At 39.2% G+C, this 25,915-nt stretch overlaps 1 protein-coding gene across 1 annotated transcript in view; it reads left to right on the top strand.

The window, feature by feature from the left end:
• VRK2 (VRK serine/threonine kinase 2) overlaps window positions 1-25,915 on the top strand; it is a 48,699-nt gene that overhangs the window by 2,138 nt on the left and 20,646 nt on the right. Inside the window, exons 2-7 of the mRNA XM_070947494.1 lie at window positions 1,996-2,051; window positions 3,800-3,869; window positions 4,118-4,205; window positions 4,489-4,597; window positions 5,526-5,618; window positions 13,410-13,542. Coding sequence (XP_070803595.1) covers window positions 1,996-2,051; window positions 3,800-3,869; window positions 4,118-4,205; window positions 4,489-4,597; window positions 5,526-5,618; window positions 13,410-13,542 — 549 coding nt within the window. The remainder of the gene's footprint in view (window positions 1-1,995; window positions 2,052-3,799; window positions 3,870-4,117; window positions 4,206-4,488; window positions 4,598-5,525; window positions 5,619-13,409; window positions 13,543-25,915) is intronic.

Raw genomic sequence — 25,915 nt, 5'->3', positions numbered from 1 at the left:
GAAAACATAGAAGTAAATCCTGTCTTCGTAGCTGTTACTTTGCAAAACTAGTAAAGAATTTTGAAAAAAAATCACCAGAATTGGTACTTTTTGATCTTGGAATGTCTACAGATTGTAGATATTGTGAAGTTAGCATATAAGTAAAACCCATAGGAAATTATTACTCTTCAAATTTTTATAACCACAGCATGCTCGCGAACAAACCTCCACTTTCTTGAGGCCATCCATATTTGCAAAATGAGTATTTGTTGCCAGAGCTCCAGCAGTGGCAATGAGATCAGCTGTGGACAAGAGTTGGGAATTCTGTTTAATTGCCAATAGGCACTGCTTTCCTCTTCCCTCTGTGTAAACTTTGCCTGCAAAACTGACTCCACAAGATGTACTGCAGGCACTTTTTCCATTATTTCAGGAGATGATTGCTACACAAATAAACTGTTGTACATGGAAATTTGTAGGTTCCAGCTGGCAAGCAAAACCAGCAAGTTACTTTGTCGGACTTCTGGGTGCCATGGTGCCAGGTTATCATTGTGTGGGGAGAAAAAAAAGCAATATTCTCCAGAAGTGTGCTCTGATGTTACTTTTGCATGTGAAACTAACAAAAGCTATGGGGAACAGCCATGGCTTAATGGCAGAACTCATGCTGTGCAGGCAGAGGATACTTTTTTTTCCCTTATCACAAAGCAAGACCACTTTCAGTAGTTAATATTTGGTTAGCTGTAAAAGATGTCTTACTCTGTATAAAATGGATGCATTGGGCATCTTTTTATTAAAGTTGTTTGCCCAAATTAAGAAAACCTTGTGTTTATACCAGTATAACCAAACCAATATTGGGTTTATTCATAAAGTAAGTACATGGATAAAATGGAAGAGAAGTGCAAACGAAAGATTAAAACATTTGATTTGAACAGCTAGAGGTTATTATTAGATGTCCTCATCATATCCTGCAAGTACACCTATTATCTTTTCCAATGAAGGTGGTCAAAATGATAGAATAACATGGTAGGGCAAAGATAGCCAATTTCTTCCCCTTTCAATTCTGTATTCTGATTTGGACTTCAACTGCTTATATTTATATATTCTTTATTCAAAGTTTAATAAATTACTTTGACCAGAACTTAAAAATCGTATGAGGTTATGTACAGGTTAGAAGAAGTTAGTGTAGAAAGACAATCGTAACTTGATTAGAATTAATAGTTGAGTTTCTAAGAGGTAAAACTGAAATGCTATCTGGAGAAGATCCACTTGGAATGAGCCTGCCATGAATCATGTCAAATGAATACTAGTGCTTCTTCATTGGACATCATTGGACATATTTTCATAAAGCATGGGACAGAAGTTAATGCAAAAGGACTAATTAGACTGGGGTGAATTTCAGTGTCCCATTGGAAGTCATCCATTTCCTATTGTAAAATAAGGAGAGGAAAATATGGATATAGCCAATATGGGGATGAGAAACTACTTACTTCTGCTCAGAAGGTTTAACATGTAGGAGTTCTGGATTCTGAATCAAGGTTCCTCAAAAAGAAAAGGTTCCTCTTTTTCCCTAGATATGTGGTGTTCAACTCCCAGAATTATCCAGCCAGCATAGTCTTGGTTGAAAGTGGTGTGAACTCCATGTATCTAATCATATCCACCTTAAGAAAAGCTGTCTTAAATCATGTACATGGGGAAGCCTGCTGTTCCAAATCTGTTCTAGTCCAGTCACTGAATAAATTGAAGTCAAACTGGTGACTTCCTGGTATACTATTTTAAATCTTGTAAAAATAAGAATAAAGTTAATGATAAAGCTTTATCACATATTATGAAGAAAACAATAAAAAATTACATTATTTCATTTATAGCCAAATTCTTGTTAAAGAAAAATGCTTTTCCAGTTTTTAATATTTATGCAGGAATATAACTACACCATATCTTCTCTTGTTGAGTTGAAATTCACTTCTAGATAAAGTGCCTCAAGTCTTCCATAACTTTCTCTGCCTTAATTTTATCTTGCAGCTTCCCCTTATCTTGATGTTCCTGTAGAAAACAATGCTGTGTATGTCATTAAAGTGGTAATTATTACAACTTTAAAAATATTGCCTTTTTATTGTTTCTAATCCAATGGAATTGCATGCTTCCTTTACATTTTTGTTTATTTGAAGTGAGTGTACTAACAGATTTTAACAGATTAACAGAGTTGGAAGGGACCTTGTAGGTCATCTAGTCCAACCCCCTGCTCAAGCAGGAGACCCTATAAGTCCAATCTTTTCTTGAAAGTCTCAAGTGATGAAGCTGCCACAACTTCCAAAGGCAAGCTGTTTCATTGGTTGATTACTTTTAGACAGAAGATTCACAGAACATCTTAGGGCAAGACAATCCTTGCTCTATCAATCACAGTCTTACGAAATGATCAAAGGAAGGAAAAAGAAAATTAGAAAAGTTAACACGAGGTATTACCCTGATTCTGGTATTCTTTCCAAACTTTACTAACAGTTGTTATAGGAGGTATCGGTATTGTGTGTTGGTGATCTTGCCTTTTGATGAATACTTTTGTGTTTCAGCTCTCCTCTTATGTTACAGCTGTCTATGTTGGATTCTCAGGCTCCAAAAACAAGAAAGACACAGTGATTCTTCCAACAATTTCTTTATTTTTCCTCACCTATAGACAGCATCTTGCCAAACTAAGGCAGGCTACTACCTACATGAACATTTACTTTGGGAACTGTTAGAAAAAGGCCGTCTTCACCATCTTTCTTTCACACAAACTATCTGAACTGAGTTGGTCTCTTATTCCTCTGGAATTCAGACCTTTCCTCCTGGGAATCCAACCTATTACATTCCATCACATGGTGTGTGGACTGGAAAGCATACAGTGACTTTGTATGCTCTGCTCTGGATCATGTGACCAGAAAAAAATAACACTTAGAATGGAGTACTCAGTAATATTCCAATCCACTTCCCAATTAGAGATGGAGATAGCTATTTATTTATTTATTTATTTATTTATTTATTTATTTATTTATTTAATAGCTATAGCCTCCAGCTTGTTGATTCCATCTTTCTTTTGCTAGCTTCTTCTACCAAATCTGGCTCTACTGTGTTCAGGTTTTTTAGTTACTGTGCAATAGATAGATGGGCAGAGTTTGAGCAACTTTACTTAGTGTCTTTTCCAAATTGGTTTGGATTGAGGAAAGAATAATGGTATATTTAATTAAAATAGTCTTTTCAAAATTACTTGGGAAGTTTACCTTAATCTTCTTAGTTCAATATTGAAATCTTTCCTATTGATTAATAAGAAGTCAAGGATACCTGATTTGCTTGTGGCTTTCTCCATGACCTGAAAGACAAAGTTATCACAACAGAAATTACAAATTTCCTAGAAGGACCATGAAGGGCAAAATCAGTCTCCCAAAAGATGTTTCAGTTATCAAAGTGTCCCATACTAGTGATTTCATTCCTTTTTGAAAATTCTGTAATGTATAGTCGGAAGGCATTATCCGCACAAAGGTTATAAAGAAAACATAGAAAATATTTTTTTATAATCCAGACAAAAGGTCTGCTTTACAAAATTCTTCCAGACTGTTTCAAGCCAAGCATAGTTAAGCAGAACTGGAGACTGGAATGCCTTGGTTGTTCTCGATTTCAAGTCAAACAAAATCTAGATGGGGTGACTAGACAAAGCTGATGTGTGGTTGTCCTTTCTCCTCATATTTAATCAAGCTCCACTTCTTAATACTTTCCCTATTTATGTGTAACACTCAATTATGTGTAACACATACTTGACATGAAACTTAGTGCTTTTTTATATATATCTGTATAGGAATATCTTGAAAATGGGCCCTTATTTTCAGAACTGAAATTCTACCAACGAGCTGCAAAACAAGAACATAGTAAGTCATGCAACAGACGTGTCCTATTTCAAGCTACTATTAATACTTTTTCAGGAATAATATCTTGGGAATAATTACTTATGAAAATTTAACTTTATTTCAGTGTTACTTTTAGCAAATGTATCTAATGTGTATATACATTTTCATAACATTGTATTCTGATATTTCCAAAAATCATAGTTATGTTTTATTTTAAAAAAGAAGCTGGACAGTTTTAAAGAACCTGCTTTCCTCTCATCTTTTCTCAGTCAAAAAGTGGATGCATCTGAAACAACTAACATTTTTAGGCGTTCCTGTTTTCTTGGGATCAGGCCAAGTCAAACATCTTGGTAAAAGGTAAGGAAGATGTTACAATACAGCAGAGCTGAACAAGAATTCTGGGGTAGGGAATTTTAATAGACCTTCCTTGAACGAAATCAGGAAGCCCTTTAGGATAATGTCAAAAAAAGATATGCTTTGCGTAACATCTTGGAGACTGCTGTCACATTAGGTGGATTAGTATCTAATCTAGTAAAACAAATCAGTTTATTTCACTCATATACATTTGCTTTTGTTGTTGACTTTTTATGTAAGGGGTAGTATGTTCTCATTGTTTTTCTTTATGGTCATACTATATTAGTTACAGATTTATGGTGATGGAAAGATTAGGAGAAGATGTTCAAACCATCTTTGAAAGACAAGAGAGAAAATTTAACAAGGAAACTGTTCTGCATATTGGGATACAGGTGGTAGGTATAAAACCTCAGAATAAACCTGGGATGGGGATCAATGGACCTTTCTAAGAACTATCTTGCATATGTATTTTTAAATGGTCTTTGTTTAATTTTGCTTGAAAGAATGACTACAAAGGAGAAGGACTTTCTCCATCCTTCTCTTCCTCTGATGTAAATATTTGAAGCTAATTAATTAAAACTTGAGCTAAAACTAAACTTGAGCTAAAACTAAAAGATTTTTTAGTCTATCATGACTTATATATATATTTTTATTATTTGAAATCTAAAAATTGGCTATTAGTCTCTACTCGCCCCTTTTAAGTAATTATTCAAAGTATACTAGTAGTATATTACCAAAATATTATATATTTATATGTTTACTTAAATCGTTTACTTTGCCTTTTCACTGGATTAAGAAATGTTTTTCCTTCAAAATATGGGTAGTCCTCAACTTAAAACAGTTCATTTAGTGATTGCTCAAAATTACAATGGCACTTATGACCGTTTTTCATATTCAAGACCATTGTGGCTTCCCCATGGTCAGTGATCAAAATTCATAAGCTTGACAATTGACTCACAGTTATAATGGTTGCAGTATCTTGGAGTCATTTGATCTCCTTTTGCAATCTTCTGACAAGCAAACTCAATTGCGAAACCAGATTCACTTAACAACTGAACTACTAGCTTAAAAACTGCAATGATTCACTTAAGATCTGTGGCAAGAGAAGTCATAAAGGGGGGCAAAATTCACTTAACAAATGATTTCGCTTAGCAACAGAAATCTTGGGCTCAGTGGTCAATTGTAAGTTGAAGACTACCTGTAATATTTCCCTTCCTGTATTTAAGAAAACTTGTTAAGTCTTTAAATAATATTGTGGGGATGATTATAATATAAATACAAATACTGGTTTCCTTTGTAATACAGTCTTTCCTTGCCCTCTAGCTAGATGCCTTGGAATATATTCATGAAAATGAATATGTGCATGGGGATATTAAAGCAGCAAATTTACTTTTGGACTACAAAAATTCACATGAGGTAAATAAATATATTGTATCCCCTATCCATACATCTTATTTTTCATTGTTAAATGTTTTTCAATTTTGCAAAAAAAAAAAAAAAATCAGGATAAATAAATAAATAAATAAATAAATAAATAAATAAATAAATAAATAAATAAGGATGGTGTAGACTTGGTTGTTGCTTAAACTGCATGCATTGTTGCTAAGGAGAAGAAAGCATGAGGGGTTTGTGTTCTTATTCAGATGAAATTCACAGTCTGATTTACGAACTTATTCTGTGTAGTTGCTCAATGAAGTGATTTGTTACCAAAATTTTACAAAACATCTGAATATTTAATGGCTTTAAGAATTAGATGCCTTATTTATATATGTGAAGGAAATTGTTCTATGTGCTCATTTTTTTTTTATATAGATGCATTGAAATCAACATGAAAAAATGCATGTAGAGCTAATTAGCATGATGAAAATGCATATTTTACCAGTTGAAAAAGTATTTCACTTCTATTTACTTCTTTCATAGTTGACAAATTGAGAGGCTGGTGCCAGTCGCCAAATCTAGTGTTAAAGGCATCCATGGTTGCAGGTACTTTGCTTGTGGCAGACTTACTGAATAAACCTGACTTGCCAAGAAAAATCACAGTGATAGGCTCAGGAAATTCCTGCCTTAAAAGAAAGTATTTTTTAATTGGAAAACCTTTAAGGTGGGAATCTATAGATTCAAAGTTCTCAAACTTCATTAATTTCTGTAGCCTCTAGTGAGCAACCGTGACTGACTTAGATTCAACCATGTTATTCCTAGTTCTGATTGCGGCATAGTCTTTAATGAGTATTTTCAAAATGATGGTCTCAACAAACTCTGTTGAACTATTGCTTTTGAGATACTGACATTGGGTTTTTTTCTATTAAGTCTTATCGGACAAGATCCATTTATACTTTTAAGTAGGAAACAACCCTGTGGGCATTAATATGCACTTTTAAATATAGAATATATAGTGACTGCTTTAATTTTGCTTTAAAATAATGCAGATTATTTTATAGAACTCTACCGAAAATAATGACAGAACAAACATAGTTAAATTGTGAAGTGTACAATAAGGCACTTAAGTATGTTTTACAATGTAAAAAATTTATACGGTACAGCTGTGAGACTTGTGTGCTGAGTAATCCCTGCAACTTCAACAGAGAATGATTTTGTCTCTGCATGGGACAGCTGGATCAGGCTCCCTGCTTACAAATGCCCCAGAAGTCAATCAGAACTCCTTGCCCCCAGGGATAAATGCTTTGGGAAGATCAAGTTTTACATCTTGTGCTGCAGTTGATTGCCGTTTTACTGCTAATAACGCTGTCATTGAGTTCTGCGGCCTAATTAAGTTGGCCTCCTAATACACTGGTGATCCAAATTTATTACTGTGCTAACAAAGCAATATATCTCATCAGGTTTATATGGCAACTCCATTGACTAAAAAAAATGGAAAGTGGAATACTTCCCATGTTTTTGTTATGTTTTTCTTCAAACTGTGTTCTACTACCCTGTGGATACTTTGCCTTTAAATATGGTGAGTAAAAACTTGAACATGGATAATTGAGGCATGTATGTGAATATTTAAAAACACATTTTTGGTTTCCCGGAGGTCATTGCAGAGCTTTTATTTAGAACGTGTTGTTTGGAATGCTGTTGTAGAAACAGGTAAGCAAAAGGGCAGGATATTTTTTAGTCTTTTGTGTATGAATATTCCCAGTACTGCATTTTCCCTCTAATGGATTTGAAGACAGTTGTTTGTATTTATAATTTAGCGCTATTAATAGTAATTTATTGCAATAATACAAAAAAAGTGGTTATAATTCTCTTACTACTTAGTGCTATGCAATAAAAACAAGCATATATTGTTTTATAATAAAGTATTTTTATCTGATAAAGTTGGTGCTTGTGAATTCTAAAGATTTAAGTTGGATTCTCTGTACATGTATAAAATTCTCACTCATGAAGTGTCTTTCCTCTTTCTTTTCTTCTATTAAGTATTCCAGAATACATAATAGAATAACAGAGTTGGAAGGGACCTTGGAGATCTTCTATTCCAACCCTTGCTCAAACAGGACATCCTATACTATTTCACACAAATGGATGTCCAATTTCTTCTTAAAAACCTACAGTGATGGAGTATCCACAACTTCTGAAGGCAAGCTGTTCCACAGATTGTCAGGAAATTTCTCCTTATTTCTAGGTTGCTTTCTCCTTGATTAGTTTCCATCCATATCTTCTTGTCTTGCCTTCAGGTGCTTTGGAGAAAAGGTTCAACCCCCGCCCCCCATCTTCTTTGTGGCAGCTTCTTAGATGTTGGAACACTGTTACCATGTCACCTCCACTCCTTTTTTCCAGAGAATATGCGGAGAGAGTTCCACTGTTTTCTTGGCTGTTAAACTCAAGCTCAATTCTTGTGCATTCCACAAAACACAGCAATGCAATATGAGAAGCTTTCCTCCCTTTTATGAAAGAAAGTATAATGCAGAGGACTACTAATGAATGAGAACGTTTTGAAAATTTCTAGCAATGTTATCCTGTACCAGAGGGAATGCCTTGCAGAGGGAAATCAGCACTGGACAAGCTATTTTCAAAGAAGCTTGTTTTTCATTGCTAATTTTCTTGTTAAGGCATTCTTAATATCTGAAGACATATCATTTGAAAGCTACTAATCCTTTCCAATTTTTGTTATTAAGCTTGAGTATTCTGTAACTGCGTTGTCACGGTGGTGTTACTTGCTTTATCGTGACATTTTCCCTTTCACTAAACTGGGCGTGGGTGTGGTCGGGCCGGAAGTTTGACAGCCCTGCTTTAGGCTTAATACACTGACTTCCTCTTCTATTCGTGGTAGATTAGATTAAATAATTACTCCCTTGTACATGAGATAATTATATGGAATCCTTTTGTTCCATGGTTTACATTGCTTGTCATTTAAATAAATTTAAATTATGGATGGAGTTTGTATGGGCTTGGATAATATATAACAAAATCCTTCTTATGTCAACATTACACGAAATTAGGCTACATCTTAAATTGATAGGCTCAGTAGTATAGTTGCTTCAGTCAATTCCACTAAGTTGTATTTTCCATCACATTGATTTGATGCATTATTGTCTAGGTTGAATACTAAGCAAAGTGAATCCACCAGAAAATGCAAGAGCAAATAGAAGCAAACAGTCAGCCTGATAAAGCATTTTGCCTTTTCTGAGAATTCCAGATGCCTCCAATCTTCAGTCTTTGTATCATAATCTCTGGCGTAATCTGAAAAGAACAATCCCATGAAATAAGAGCATTGTGCTTCTGGTGTCACATTATGCATAGAAGATGCTGCAACAAGAAATTATATTTTAAAACATGCTACTTCAGCCATCCCAAGACTGCAAAACTTGCCTGAAGCCCAGAGAGGAGCTAATCGTTTTAACGGAATTGGTTACAAGATAACTTGCTTATTTTCCTTTGGTTTAAAAAAAAAAAAGATCAGAGAAAGAGCATCAAGAGCAACATAATTAAGAGCAAGGTCATTTCTTGAGATGTTCATATTTTTTAGGACAGGAACCTACCTCCGAGGAGGAACAAAAATAGTTAAGGAGTGATATAAATAGTAGTTTCTTCAGCATAGTAGATGGTAAATTAGAACTGTTTCCTACTTTCCTCTTTCCCAACTCAGGTAGCTGTGTGTGAAAACAGTTATTTCCAAACTGTGTTGGGTATGTACAGTATAAGGATAGTCTCTCAAATTCTGCTAAATCAGGGGTGACAAACTTGTGGCCCATGGGCCAGATGCGTCACATGCTGACCCCACCCCCGCCAGTTTAGCGAAGGGGGGGAAAGTCCTGATACATCATATGACAACAACGTGATGATGTGAGTTTGACACCCATGTGCTAAATAGTTTCTCATTAAGGTGCAAAACTCATTTTAAAAGTTCTAATAATAATCGTTGAATTTTTGATAGTTAAAATATTTCCTTCATCACGTGGATTTGTAAATATATTCTTGATTGGCACCATTTTTGACCTTCATTAAGAGCCATATAATATTAAATTTATATACTGCCAGCTTCATTCTTCTACTATCCATTAATGCTTTGAAACACTTCATTGAATGAAGTACAGCAGGTTTGTCAAATTCAATTTCATTGAGGGCCGCATCAGGGTTGTGTTTGACCTCTGGGAGCTGGGGGCGTGACGGGAGGTGTGGCCAGCTCAACATCACTTGTGTCAGGGGCACCTGCGATGGCCAAGTGCTAAGGCAGTACTTCCCTCAGACCCTTCCTCACTCTCATTATAATTTTCCTTCCTTCCTTCCTTCCTTCCTTCCTTCCTTCCTTCCTTCCTTCCTTCCTTCCTTCCCTCCCTCCCTCCCTCCCTCCCTCCCTCCCTCCCTCCCTCCCATCTTCCCTTCTTTTTCTTTTTCTTTCCTCTTTCCTTTTCTGCTTTCCTGTCCCTTCTTGTATGCTCAAATGCAAAAGGGGAAACATTTCTCCTTTTGTTTTATTTTTAGTTTGTTTTGCTAGCCATCTACCAGTGAAATAAAGCTCCGCTTTCCTTGGCAGAGACAGTGTGAGCTGGTCCTTTGCTGTTTCCAGGGTGGCCCCATGGGCCAGAACTAAGCATCCCGTGGTCCGGATCCGGCCTACAGGCCTTGAGTTTGACACCCCTGAAGTACAGCAACAGTATAAAATTAGAGGGACATATGCAGCCCACAAAAGCTTTGAGTGCAATACTCAGGTTCCCAGAAGTTGCATCTAATTGTAACTTTTACTATGACAGAAATATAAAATTATCAAATACAGGAATATATTTAATAAGACATGCCTACATAGACATCATGTTCTTTTTGAGGCAAGTAGAGTTATACAGCAGCACAGAAAAACTGTAAAAATAGTAAGCAGAACAAATCAGAAGCAAGAGATAAGAAAGAAAAGAAAATCTTAAGGTTCATATTGACACCATTCAGTATATCCCTTCATACCTTGCAGCTACACATACATCAATTCATAAACACTTTTTTTTCCTTATCTCTTTCTTTGAGGATCTCAACACTATCCAACCCTGACCTTGATACTTTTCAGCATACCTTTTCATGCTTGGTAACTAACTTTGGTATTGAAATTATTATTATTATTATTATTATTATTATTATTATTATTATTACTACTACTACTACTACTACTACTACTACTACTACTACTACTACATCTACATATCTCTTAGGTGACATATTCATGCCACTATGCTTTTCTAAACATACTCAACTCTTTTGAGTGTGTCTGTACATTGTATACATCTGCTAATTGATGGGATGCAGGCAAAAGTGGACTATAGTTGTTATTGTTTTGGTGCTTTCGAGTCAGCATTGACTCCTGGACGAGTCCTGCAGTTTTCTTGGCAAGATTTCAGAAGTGGTTTGCCTTGCCTCCTTCCTAGGGCTGGCCCGAGGTCATTTAGCTGACTACAAGCCTAAGGCAGGAATAGAACTCAATTTCTTGAGTTTTAATCATATGCCTTATGCTTTATCTACTGTACCAAAGTGCTCTTAATCCTTTGGTTTGTAAGGTACTATTTAGAGATCCTTGCTTGCATAAAAGAGTATGTCCACTCTGGGCTTTGGTTGTACATGCAACAGGCAGCCCAAATTTTGCCATCACTGATCATAGTCATATGATCATAGTCATATCATTCACAAGAAATGTTGTATGCTGTGCAGCTATGACTAAGGTAATCTAATGTACTTTTTGCTTAATTTGTTATATTATCTTGTGTTAATTGAATGTGGAATGAAAGGAAATTAAACTACATTTTTATTTTGGTTCTTCATCTTTGCATTGTTATTTAAAGAATAACCTTTGAAACATCATTTATAGCTTGGCCTGATTAGAGATGCACATCTGTGATTTATAGGGGCGTAAGTGCAAGTGAAAGAAGTGATACTTTTCTGTAACATTTTTTCTTTCTGGCATTCTATTTGTATCAATACACACTTCCAAGAGCTTTATTTTTTGTTTCTTATTTTGCAGAATTAACCTGTGGAATTTACACAAAAATACTGCAGTGATCACTAATTTGGATGGTTTTAAAGGAAGATAGGATAAATTCTTGAGAACAAGTCTGTCAAGAGCTGTAATCTTAAAAAGACTAGGGCAGGTGCACCTTGTAGATTTTAAAATATACAGCTGTTGTTCTACCAAACTATTAATAGTAGCAGCAGGCTGATCATGCTAGAATTTACTAAGGAGGAAATGTTAATGTTGCCTCTGAATCAAGAATAGTATGTTTCTAAACACCAATTCGAGGAGAACAATGGTAGGAGAAAATACTTCTCCATCTTTTACCTGCAACTAGTTGCTTCTGTGAAAAACAAAATATCATTGTAAGATGGGTCTTTTCCTGGTTTGGTTGAATTATTCTTGCCCTAATTCTTACAGTAGATTGAAATAGGAACTGTAAATAGAGAGTATACTTCCTTTAAAATTTGATATTATATATGCGGAAATGGAAAGCATTCAATTGGAGAAGTAGGTGAAGAATATGCCAAAACAGAACTTTTTCTCTTTCTCTTTTTCTTGGCCATCTGTTCCTTCTTACAAAATCTTACTCTGCTCTAGAAACAAAATATTTTAAAGTAGAGGTCTTGCATTCTGTGATAATAAACTTTAAATTGTTTAAACTGTGATAATATAAGTTTAAATTGTTTTATTTTTGCAATTACATGTTGATATGTTAACACTAACATGTTTTTCTATTAAATAGAAAAAGTTAAACTAATTAAGAAAGAAAATCGTATCATAAATATATCAAGTTGATTTTTCTCGCTGAATGTAAGTGCCATAAGATAAAAATAAGATGTTAAGAGGTCAATTGATATATCTTAGGTTTCTGTCCTTGGATTAATTTTGCTTCTCCCTCCTTCTCCTCCGTTTAATTATGTCCAATAGTTGGAGGCTTACCTGGATAAATTCCTGTGGTTTTCTTGGCAAGGTTTTTCAGAAGTGGTTGCCTTCTTCCTAAGGGCTGAGAGAAAGTGACTGGCCCAAGGTCACCTAGCTGGCTTTGTGCCTAAGGCAGGACTAGAACTCACTTTGTCCTGGTTTCTAGCCTGATGCCTTAATTACCACACCAAACTGGCACTCTGTTTTATTAATCTCTGCCAAATGTAGGTATTGCAGAATTCCTCTTTCTTAGAGTGATACTGTTCACTCTAAGGAAGGATGATAAGTCTTCACTTTGGGGGATGGTATTGCCTTAGAAAAGTTCTGAAAATCAGCTGTTCAATTGTAGAGAGATGCATTCCTTTAGAATACTTTCTGGAGAGGAAATTGGTATGTTAATGCAATGGATGTTTGCGAAACTTTTACTTATTTCTTGCCTGTAACTGAACCTATTTTGAACTTGTTGCAGGGTTGATTGTTGAAAGGTGGGATCTGTATGTGTGTGTGTTTTGTGAGAAGGAAGGCTCCCATAAGCAGCATGAAGAAAGATAAAAGACATATTGCATTTTATGATGTCTGGATGCCCACCTGGAGAGAAAGGAGCCTAAGAACAAAATGTGATTTTATTCTGTATTGCTTGGAAATAAGGCAGCGCGTAGAAGGCACACAACTTAGAAGGGGAAAGTAGCTGTTAATAGCCCCCAGATGTACATATTTTATCCTGAGGTGCAATTTGGCTTAATAAAATGCAGATCTAACAGTGTCCTTAAGCCACCATTTTCTTCTGGCTTAATTAGAAAGGTTATACTTTTTCAGAGGACGAAAGCATCATTCATGTCTCTGCTCATGTCTTCCAGGTTTATCTTGCTGATTATGGACTCGCCTACAGATATTGTCCCAGTGGGAACCACAAAGAATATCAGGAAAATCCTAAAAGGGGCCATAATGGTACAATGGAATTTACCAGCATAGATGCACACAAGGGAGTAGGTTAGTGTCTTTCATCTCTTTTCCTCCACTCCCCCTTCCTCCTCCCCACTTTCAAACACTTCAGAAATTACTTTGAATTTGTGAAATGTGGGAGCAATGGTGGCTCTCAGTAAAGTTGAAGTGGCTTCTTTTTTTTTTTGCATGTGATAACTTTCTGTCCTATTAAGATGAATGTATTTATTTGTGCTATTGTGAAAGGTGAACTTTTTTTTTTTTTTTTGGCAAGCTTAGGTCCTGAGAATATTTCTGGAATCTTTCACTATGGAGTTTGTACTCGGCGGCGGAGCTATGTGCACTGCGAGACTCCCCCCTCTCGCAGGTTTGGCCCTCCACTCTATCGAGGGCCTACCTTAATGACGGGCTTTGGAACCCCGAGAGGTGGCATGGTGCGAGAAGGGGGTTGAGGGGTTTTTTAGCTAAATTTTTAACCAAAATTTTAAGGGGACCCGGGAGGAAGGGACGGGGTTGTAAAAGTGGACCCGGGGGGGGGGTTCAGATAGCAACTGAGCGGGGTGATGGGTTGATTGGCTGCAACAGAGGGGTCGTGAAAGGAAATTTAACCGGGGAGCAGGGGGACGATAGGAAGGGCTGTGTAATTGAAACAATGAGTGGGAGGGGCAGGTATGACGGGCGCAGGGGGCCATATCATGTGCTGGGGGTGCGCACACGCTGTCTACAAGTAATTACGCACCCCGGCCCCCAATGCGCGACTCGTGTCCTGGGTTGTGCAGAGTCTCAGGCCCAGGGTCCGCGGCTGATGTTGTGTAATGCCAGGTCGGTCGTTAATAAAGCCCCCCTCATTTGTGATCTTATTTTAGAGGGGGGTGCGGACCTGGCAGGTATTACGGAGACCTGGTTGGGCCAAGAGGGGGGGTCCCCCTCGTTGAAATGTGCCCACCAGGTTTCCGTGCATTTCATCAGCCAAGGGCCCAGGGGAGGGGTGGGGGAGTGGCGGTGATTATTAGGGAGAGTCTTTGTCCGAGGGAGACCACTGTTCCTCAGATAGCTGGATGTGAGTCCCTCTTTGTGAAGTGGGGCCGTGGGGTGCAGATGGGTTTGCTGACTACATACCTGGCTCCCTGCCACGTGGCAGCGACCCTGCCCGAGCTACTTGACGTCATTGCCGGGGTGGCGGTTGACACCCCCAGACTTATTGTCATGGGGGATTTCAACCTTCCGTCTGCGGGTGAGGCGTCAGAGGTGGCTCGGGAGTTCATGGCTTCCATGACGGCCATGGACCTGACCCAGTTAGTTCAAGGCCCAACTCACATAGGGGGACACACTCTGGACCTGATTTTTGTCTCTGGTCAGTGGTTGAATGATCTTGGTAGAGGGGATCTAGACATCAAACCCTTGTCATGGACAGATCATTCGCTCCTTCACTTAGACTTTCCTACCGCTTTCCCCCGCCGCAGGGAGATGGAGCCGACCAAATGGTTCCGTCCCAGGCGCCTGATGAACCCTGAAAGGTTCCTGATGGAGCTTGGGCCGTTTCCTGAGACTCTGGCACACGACTCGACTGAAGAGCTGGTGGCCGCCTGGGAGAGTGCGGCCGCCGGAGCTTTGGACCGCGTCGTGCCTTTGCGGCCTCTGACCCGATGCCGATCTCAATTGGCTCCTTGGTTCTCTGAGGAGCTGAGAGAGATGAAGCGTCGGAAAAGACGCCTAGAGAGCATTTGGAGGACTAGTCAATCCGATTCCGACCGGACACAGGTGAGGTCTTATATCAAGACCTACCTAGTGGCGATAAAAGCGGCGAAATCTAACCATTTCTCGGCTCTTATCGCATCTGCAGAGAACCGCCCAGCCGCCCTGTTTAGGGTGACCCACTCCCTTCTTCGGGGGGGAGTGCGGGAAGATCCCTTGCAAGGCCGCGCTGAGGATTTTGTGCAATTCCTGCATGATAAAGTCGCTCGGATTCGGGATGGCTTGGACTCCGATTGGATGAGTCCAGGGGAGGAGACAGGAGCAGGCCTTGAGAATATTATCTGGGAGGAGTTTGATCCTGTGGCTCCCGAGGATGTGGACAGGGTTCTGGGTAGGATTAGTGCCGCCACATGTTTATTGGACCCGTGTCCCTCCTGGTTGGTACTGGCCTCCCGGGAGGTTACACGAGGCTGGCTCCAGGGGATTATAACTGCTTCTCTGAGTGAGGGTGCCTTTCCCGCCGCCTTGAAAGAGGCGGTGGTGAGGCCCCTCCTCAAGAAGCCTTCCCTGGACCCGGCTGAATTAGCTAACTACCGTCTGGTCTCCAACCTTCGTTTTGTGACGAAGGTTGTTGAGAGAGTGGTGGCACGACAACTGCCCGGGCACCTGGATGAAGCTATCTATCTAGACCCGTGCCAGTCGGGCTTCAGGCAGGGGTACAGCACAGAAACGGCATTGGTCGCGTTGGTGGATGATCTCTGGAGGGCTCGGGACAGGGGTTGCTCCTCTGTCCTAGTCCTATTAGATCTCTCAGCGGCTTTTGATACCATCGACCATGGTATCATGCTGCGGCGGTTAAGAGGGTTAGGAATAGGGGGCACCGTTCTGCGGTGGTTCTCCTCCTTCCTCTCCGACCGCTCGCAGTTCGTGTTGGCAGGGGGGCAGAGGTCGACCTCGAGGCATCTCGCATGGGGAGTGTCACAAGGGTCGGTCCTCTCGCCCCTTCTGTTCAACATTTATGTGAAGCCACTGGGTGAGATCATCCGTGGTTTTGGGGTGAAGTGTCATCTGTACGCTGATGATACTCAGCTGTACATTTCCACCCCAGACCACCCCAACGATGCCCTTGCTGTGATGTCTCGCTGCCTGGAGGCCGTGCGGGTCTGGATGGGGAGGAACAGGCTCAGACTCAACCCGTCCAAGACCGAGTGGCTGTGGCTGCCGGCGTCCCGATATAGTCAGCAGGTGCCATCGCTGACTATTGGGGGTGAATCTTTGCCCCCCACAGAGAGGGCTCGCAACCTGGGTGTCCTCCTGGACGCACGGCTGTCTTTAGAAGAGCATATGACGGCTGTGGCCAGGGGGGCCTTTTATCAGGTTCACCTGATCCGCCAGTTGCAGCCCTTTCTGGACCGGGGCGCCTTGCGCACGGTCACTCATGCCCTTGTCACCTCCCGGCTGGACTATTGTAATGCTCTCTACACGGGGCTCCCCTTGAAGAGCACTCGGAGGCTCCAACTGGTCCAGAATGCGGCCGCGCGGGTGGTTATGGGCGCAACTCGTTGTGCCCGCGTGACACCCCTCCTGCGCGAGCTGCACTGGCTCCCAGTGGTATTCCGGGTGCGATTCAAGGTGTTGGTTACCACCTTTAAAGCGCTCCATGGCATAGGACCCGGGTACCTTCAAGACCGTCTTCTGCCACCAATAGCCTCCCACCAACCAGTCCGCTCCCACAGAGAGGGTCTCCTCAGGGTGCCATCAGCCAAGTTATGTCGGCTGGCGACACCCAGGGGGAGGGCCTTCTCTGTGGGAGCCCCAGCCCTGTGGAATGAACTGCCCCCGGAAATACGCAAGATCTCCGACCTCCGGGTGTTTCGTTGCGCATTGAAGACCCTGTTGTTCCGCCAGGCCGGGCTATCAACTTAATAATTTTAAATTGGGGTATTTTAAATTTTTGGGGTTTTAAATCGGCCAAATCTATTTAATTATTTTAATTTTTAATTATTGTTGTGTCTTGTGTTTTTAAATTGGCTGTACACCGCCCTGAGTCCTTCGGGAGAAGGGCGGTATAGAAATAAAATTATTATTATTATTATTTATTATTATTATTACTGTGTGCTTCTTAGGCCAGAAGGCAGTTCCATGCCTTCACAAAAGGGGAGCACATGACTCCAGGACATTGTAACTATCATAAATATGAACCAGTTGTCAAGTATCCATATGAAAATCACGTGACCATGGGGATGCTGCAAAGGTCATAAGCAGTGGTGGGATTCAGCCAGTTCGCACCACTTTGGGAGAAACGGTTGTTAACTTTCTGAGCAGTTTGGAAAACTGATTGTTGAAAGAAATCATTAGGGCAGAGAACCGGTTGTTAAATTACTTGAATCCCACCACTGGTCATAAGTGTGAAAGATGGTCATAAGTCACTTTTTTCAGTGGCGTTGTATCTTTGAATGATCACTAAATGAACCGTTGTAAATTGAGGATTGCTTGTAGAAGTCTGTAATATTTTTTTATTCAATATATTTGCCTCCCATTTTTTTCTCCAGAAGCTCAAGGCAGTAGAAAATACTCTCTCCAAATTTATCACATAGCTACATCCCCTAGATTAGTCTGAGAGATAGTGATTGGCTGTCAGGCATGAATAACTAGATCCACATATGTAGAGCTCAAATCAGCTACTTTATTATTCTATGCCTATTTTACAGGAATCTGCCCAAACTGGCAGTTTCTGCCCGGGAAAGCCTATCTAAGGCTCAAAGGCATTGCTCTCTTATGTTTATGTAATGAGTCCAGAATAATTCTTCCTAACTTCCTAACTCAGGTGGTTTCTCTCCCAACATTGGCCTGAAGTCTTCTGATATCTTCAACTTGGGTCTTCCCACTTCAGCAAAAGAGATTTTACACAATGTGGTGCTAATTATTGTGGCCATGTTGATTGGGGACTGTGAGACTTCTAGTCAACTACAGTTGACCCTGACATACATGAAAGCCTACATTAAGTTCATCCTTAGGCCACCTGTCTCTTCTTTTCCAAGTACTCAGTGACTAAATTCATATCTTTCTGAAATCTCTTGGTATGGTAAGTCTCACTGCCTAACTGTGAGAAGAGAGAAGAAATATGTTTCTTACATATTTAAAAATATTTTAATTAAAAATTGGAAACTGACATATTGAAAAGCAACATGCTCTCATATCATTGTTTCACCCTCAAAGGACAACTTCCTTAGAAAACCAAATGGGCTGTATAAAGATTACTAGAACATATAAATAAGGATGGCTGTATCCTACTGATTGATTGGTTATTTATTTACAGGACTTATACGCCACTTCTCTCATACAGTGACTTTAGTCAGCTTGTGACAATCCCCCAAAACATGGTTACAAACAAAAGTACTCTTTCCTGCCAGATCAAACATTCTTGCAGCTGAACCCCCATCCTATCCCAATGCTTGGGGAAAGAGCCAGCTCTTTAAAGCCCCCCCCTCCCCCCCCAAGGCTAATTAAAGGTAGGGATCCCTCTGATCTCAAGTGGGAGGCTGTTCCAATGAGCTGGGGCAGTCATGAAGAAGGCATCCCTCTGAGTTTGCATCAGATGGGAAAATTTGGGGTGGAGGACCTGGAATTGAAAATCCACCCATTTACCCTGGAAAACAAAAATACATAAGGAAGGGGTAGGAAGGAGTACTAGAGAGAAGTGGCTGATAGCATGCTGTACTTGGTCATGACAATGTCTTTTTGAACAAATAATCTCCCAGAGCCCTTTTGTGCAAGAATCCTCAATATGCTTTCAACATTTCAAAAGTATTTTATGAGATCAAAAATGTAGGGGATTCCAAGTATGGTTTGATTGATTGAATTTATTTCACTTCACATAATATGCTACATTGTTGTTCATTCAATGAACATAATGGATAGATATTATCTGTGAACCTAGTCATTGTCTCATCAGCGGTTGTGGAGGAGGACTGGTTTTCTGATATCCATACTATTTCGATTGCTCGTCAGTGGATTTGAATTCTAAGGCAACCAACAATATAATGAATTTAAAAAGTTTAAACACAGGTCAGCCTCATTTAACGATGGTAATTGCAAACAGAATTTCTGTTGTTAAGTAAAGCAATCGTAAAATGTAATATCATATGACTGTGTCATTTAGCAATGGAAGTTGCAGCATTTCCAGTTGCTGTCATTAAGTGAATCTTGGAATGTTGTTAAATGTGATATGTCACTATTTGTGACCACCTATTGGCTTCCCCACTGACTTTGCTTATAGGAAGCTGGTAAACAAGGTTGCCAATGGGGGCCAGGTGACTTTGCAATGTCATGATTATGCATTGTTCACCAAACACCCAGATTGTGACCACATGGTTGTGGGACGCTGTGACCATTTTAAGCATAGGAATAGTTGTAATTACCACTTGTTCATCATCATCTTAAGTTCAAATGGTCACTGAACAGTCAATGAATGGTCATTAAGCAAAGTCCGTATATGTGGACTAGCTGAAAATGCACAATATCACTTCTGAAATATACTGTATGTTAAAAGACCACAGCATTTACACAAACCTTCCAGAAAGTTAGAATTTAGTCATGCTTCTAGAGAAACAGATTGGAGAGGTAAGCTTTCCTAGTGGGGATTATTTGGATACTTAGAACGTTAACTGGTCTGATATAAAGCTTCTCAGTGTGTCCAGTATGCACAAACAATAAGAGAATGCATCACTTTCCCATGCTGTCTTCTCCCTGACTTAGTTTCCTACCTCCTCATAACAAACATTCAACCACAAAGGTTGCTAATCTTGCAGTCCATCATTTTGCTGTTATTAGGCTTGGTGATTGTTTCATTTACTTCTTCTCTTACGCTGAGTCTGTGGGCAAGATTGGTCTTCTTTCATATTAAACTAGTTCTATTACTCCCATTGTTCTATAAGCTATATGAAGTGTTAACTTAAAAAAAAACTTTTTTTCTGGTAGACTTTCATATATCTTACTTATTTAAACTCACTTTGATGGTATTGGAAACACATTTGCAGGTAAATTACATACATAGTCCTTTTATTGGGTATTGATTGTACTGCCTTGCATTCCAAGGCAGACTTAATTCAACAATTCCCTAATTAGTTAAAGTCATAACCTGTGTCTTGTATTCATTTACCATTAATTAAACCTCAGCTGTTTATTACACTGCAGTCCAAATTCAATAGCCAGCCCAAGAGCCATACAAAAGGAGTGGAAGGTCAATATTGAAAATATATGGTATGGCGTAGGTGTCCCTCTCCCCCCCACTCCAGCTTGCATTGCTTTCAATCAATAATGGTCAATGCAACACGACTTTCTTAGTTGCTATGTCAGCAAGACACAAAGTCAATTCTCATGTTATGCTAGTATGAAAAAATAAAAGTGATTATTGGCAAAGTTTGACTTTTGTTTGAGATTCTTGGTCTCTTTCAATTCTGCCTAGAAATACTTCCTGCTGTGCCTATATGACATTATCTGTTTCTTTCTTCATTGTCCACCTCTGTATGATTTCCTTTAACCGTCTTATGGTCCACATTCCAACTTATGACAGCGTAACTCAGTCATCTCCAAATTTATTGAACTTTTAACAACACATTTCCAGCTAGCAAGTCATGGTACAAAATGCAGAATTTCTTTCATGTCCCTCATCTTCTGCAGCTCACTGGAAGGGAGGAGGGAGGGGAGTTGTTTCTGCAAACATTTGTAGTTGTTAATAGCTCCTGAACTGTTATCTTAAACTAATACTTTCTAACGAGTTTTGCTTGGCGCAAACAACTATATATTATTGCTTTTTCTATTAAAAGGACCATTGACCATGTAATGTAGAAGGCCTTGATAATTTGCCAGCACTGTTAAGACCTGTAGTCATTTAAGGCTGGTCATTAGGAGAAATGAAATGGGACTCTTGTGCCTCCCTGATACTGAAACAATTGAACTGTTTGACCTACCAGAAGCATTTTGGACTAAAGAAGCTATAATGGCCAAGCAGTTTCTGACCCGGACAATGGGGATAAGGAGAATGAGAATCTGTTGTCTACTGATGCTGTGCTTTTTTTTTTACTGTTTGTTTTTTTAGAGCTAGGGAATCTTTATTTGCTGAAAAGCAACTTCAATATTTTATGCAGAATTATTGATTAAAAAAATGGGGATTTGTAGCCACTGATTGGGTGGCTATCCCTGTGGCACAGGGGGACTCTATTGCTTAGTTCTTGGACAAAGTTAAGCTTGGACAAAGAAGCTTGCATTATAGCTTCTAGTTCTGTGGTCTGTCATGTTATTTAATGTGTTAGTTTTGCAAAACAAATAGTACATGTATCTTCCAGGGTCTATAACTTTTGAGAGCTAAAAAATGTTTGGGCAAGTAGATTTTCATTTTGCAAAACAATAGCACTCTCAAAATATCAAATCTGGTGTGGTATTTAACATTTTGAAATTTCATGGCAGAGTATTCTGTGAGTTACTTGTTCCCAAATTTTTCTATTGAAGATGCTTTAAGTGAGAAACATTCTTTTTGTATGTGGAATTGGGTTTCTGCAGAATAAGATAGGATGCCAAAAGGGTTAAAAGGCCTTATAGAATCACAACCGGCATATTTATTTTGTTATAGTTAAGTCCCTACGGAGAAATTGTTCTATATTTTAAGGAAAAATTGAGTATGTATTCTGACAAGAGAACATTCCCACTGTAAATGGGAATGTACTTCTTTAGTGCAGAAGTCATTTTCTTTCTGTTTCTGTTGTAAGTAGTTGAAGCTATAGGGAAAGATGATGTATTTTAAACTCTGACTGCAATTTGGAGATAGTTTCTAATTTTAGCTTCTAAGAGGATAAAACATTTTTTCTCTGTGGCAGTAGATATTAATAATAAATATTGATTACTTCCAAATTTTATCTACATTTAGCATAACTGGGGGGTGGGTGGGGTGGCTTAGCAGTTAAGATGCTTAATCAGCTGGAAACCTGACAGCTCAGGTTCAAGATCTGAGCACCATGCAATGGGGTGAGCTCCCGTTCCTGCCCCAGGTCCTGCCCACCTAGCAGTTCAAAAGCATGCAAATGTGAGTAGATAAATAGGTACCACTTCAGTGGGAAGGTAACAGAGTTACATGGCCTGTGTGTGTGTGTGTGTGTGTGTGTGTGTGTGTGTGTGTGTGTGCGCGCGCGCACACACACACACTATCCACATGCCGTGAAAGCAATCCTAGACTATGAGCTTTCTTGATCAGTTAATTTAGAAACCAACTTTCTGGTTTTTCTCCTTCCACCCCATTCTTTCCTACACTGAATCAAACATACAAAGCATAGGAACTGTTGTGGCCTGTCAGCCGCTGATCCTCTGGCAGCCGAATCAGATGAGGCAGAGTGGGAGTCAGGGCCAGCATCAAGGCAATCTGAGAGCTCTGAGGGGGAAGAGGAAATGGAGCTGTCAAGAGAGAGAGAAGTGGAGCCTGGGCTGTCCATTAGTCCCCAGATGGAGAGTCAACAGCCCTCAGATCCGGAGGTGGCTGATGAGGAAGAGGAAGAACAGCTGGGCCCTGTGCCTGATGTCCAGATGCCCGGAAGGCAGAAGAGAGGAGAGCAGTGGGACTCTCTGGGCTGGTCCTCAGGACAGAAGAGCCACCGCTGCTAACTAAGCCCCATGATAAAAGGCAGGGGGCAGAGATGAATAGGTGTGGCAGACAACTATTCGTCTTCCTGTTGGTCAGCTACTGATAGTCCGAACTGAATCCTGTCTGGAACTGTATTGGAATTCTTTCTTGGAATCTACGGCCCTGAGACTCAGGCATGCCTTTGGAGCGTGCATGTGTGTGTGTCTCTGCTGCAGGAAAAAGAGCGAACCCACCTTCCAGGACTTCCGTTACAAGTGTGGTGAGAGAGAGAGAGACTCCTGGTGTGTTGGAGTCATTTCAGGGGGAAAGGGCATGAGCTTCACTTTCCACAGGCACTTAGAGACTTCCTTAGCCTGCTATGTGTGTGAGAGAGAGACTCTTTGCCAGGGTTGCTGGCACTCCTAAACAAGGGAATGTTTAGTTAAAAACAGAACTCTTATTCCTGACTCTATAATTCGAAAATCCCATGTTTCAGAAGAGGAGCCATGGCCAGTCCTATCATAGCCACAAAAAAGCAGCCACTTTGGGAGATGAATGGAGTCTCAAATGCAATCTCCTTAGTCTGCAGCAGTAACTTTCTGGAGCTATACTTCCCCAGTTCTCAGGATTCCCTGTCGGAATCTCTTTGGAGGGGTGGGAATAGCAGGAAAAAAAAGGATGTTGGAGGGAATGGCAGGTGTTGCTAGACTCTTCCTATATAGTGCAAACAGAGTACAGGCTTTTTATACAAACAACCCCCCTCCAATCACTGGTTTACCTAAGTAACAGTCCTGTATGAATAATGCTGGGCTGCATGCATTAACAGATCAGCTTATTATATGATACCCGCCTGTGTTCCTAAGATGAGAATAAAAGAAATATTTCTGTTCTGCATGCATAACTAAGGTTTGTTTGGCCTTTAAAGCAGAATTATGACTATCTTGTGATAAATACAATAAAAACAGCTGAAAACTCATAAAAATGCTGTTTAAGTAATAAACATTTAGCATTTCTTGCTCCTGTTCCTCCAGATTAAATTTCTTGTCCTTAAGACCATAGCTCTAAGCAACTATACAATTGCCTTATTTTTATCATGGAACCTGACTGCATTTTATTGAGCATTCATTTTTTGAAATGTTGCACTGTGAAAATAGTGTTGCTTTTTCCTGCTTGTTTCTTGATAATTAAAGAGAATTATACCTGTATCAAGCATGCCTCTTAAAAATTTGTTACATAGTTAGTAGTGTTAAAAAGTAATATTTGGGTCAATGCTGTGTATGGATTTTTGTAGATTTTCTACTCAGTGAGGCATGCAGTCAATACCTAATTTCTCAGGAGATATACTGCACTCAACATATCGAGCTTCTTTTAAATACTCTAGGCTCTGCGTACCAAGTGCATAAGACTGGTTTTAATTTGCCATCATTGATGGACATCAGAGGAGTATGAACTGTCTGAATTAAATTTGTTCCAGCATGTGTATATCAGGGCAGGATAGAAGGTGAGACAATTCAGGTGCCGTCTGTCCTATTCTGTTAACAAATGAATTACAGAACTGATGTTAGCAGCTTTACTCTTTCTCTAAAAGAGCTGCAAATCAACATCTCATTATGCTTTATTAATTTGGGAAAACAGCACCAAAGCAGGCTTGTTCGTAGCTTAAAATACGAGTATGGCAGTTCCATATATGGAGTTTAATATGAAATTCAGACTTGTATTCAAAACCACATTCAGTCGTGAAACAGCCAAGATGGAGATGACTTTGGTACAGTCTCATGTAGTTTGAGATAAATTTATTATGAGGATTTTTTTTCTTTGTATTATTTCTCTTATGAAAAATGTACAGCGCAGCTTACAAAATTAAGACAATAAATAAAATGCAGATTATACAAGGTTTTGGAATGCAGAACAAAAGCAAAAAGCAGATTAGAACTGGCACAGCTGTTTTTTTTTTCAAGCATATTGACTAGATTACTACATTGACTAGACTAGTAAATCAAAGTAGAAGCACACTGAATAAATATCATTGTTAAAATATTTAAATGCTGCTTTTCTGGGGCAGGGACTGAAAAGCAGTATACATAACAAACTATAAAAATAACTAATATAATGTCAAGATGACAAAAGCTACGTAAGGTATTATTAAAATCAGTATCGTAAGTAAAAAAAAATGTATGAAATTTGAAGAGAAAAAGAATCTGGATTTATCCACGCAAATTGAATTCTTACTGACTAAATCCAAGTGTTATGAAACCATTCATTAGATGGCCATAGCCAAAATTTCTGGCTCTACCTGGTTACTTTTATGTTGTATTTTGAGATTAAAAGATTAGAATTTATTTATAGAAGAAGCAGTGAAAGAAATTTGCTTAGCTAAATTAACTAACCATTGTATTTCTTGCCTAGTACTGTGTTTTCCCAAAAATAAGACCCTGTCTTATATTTTTTTGAACCCTGAAATAAGTGCTTAGCTTTATTGCCATGCACTCAAAAGCCTGATTGGGCTTATTATCAGGGGATGTCTTATTTGGGGGAAAACAGGGTAATATGGTTGGCTAGAAAATATATTTAATTTAATTTGTCTTTTTATTTATTACTAAGTTTATATCTTGCCTTTCTATTATTTTACAGCCAATGTTCCTCTATCTCAGCAATTAGTCGGTGTATTGATCAGGGAATTCTGAGATTTGAAGTACACAGATCTTAATATTGCTGTGGTTGAGAAACACTGCTTTAGGAGGCCTTGGACAATTAAAATATACTGAGAATAAAACACAATAAGGTTAATACAATGAAAAACAAAGTCAAAAGATTGGTGAAAGAGATGTATTTTAACATCTTCCTAAACGGAGAGAGAATGAAGGCCAAACAGTGAATGTAATGTGTGATTTAGTGGTCAGATGAAAAACTTCCTTTCTAAAGTACTTAATGAGGTTCTGGTAGGAGAAAGATCTTAAAGAGGTCCTCTTCTACTGATTTGAGTAACAGGGCAAGTTCATAGTAGAAAAGATGATGCCAGCACCTTAAAGTAATGGCCAGTAGTACAGATCTTCTAATACAGGCATCATGATTTCTCTTCCACCAATGTGCAGCCTGGCCTATTGCACCAGTTTG

Source organism: Pituophis catenifer, unplaced genomic scaffold, assembly GCF_029215685.1.
Source record: "Pituophis catenifer annectens isolate HBS135680 unplaced genomic scaffold, rPitCat1.0.hap2 SCAF_1, whole genome shotgun sequence".
Lineage (NCBI taxonomy): Eukaryota > Metazoa > Chordata > Lepidosauria > Squamata > Colubridae > Pituophis > Pituophis catenifer.
The sequence above is the reverse complement of the archived record's forward strand: the minus strand, read 5'-3'. Positions and strand labels throughout refer to the sequence as shown.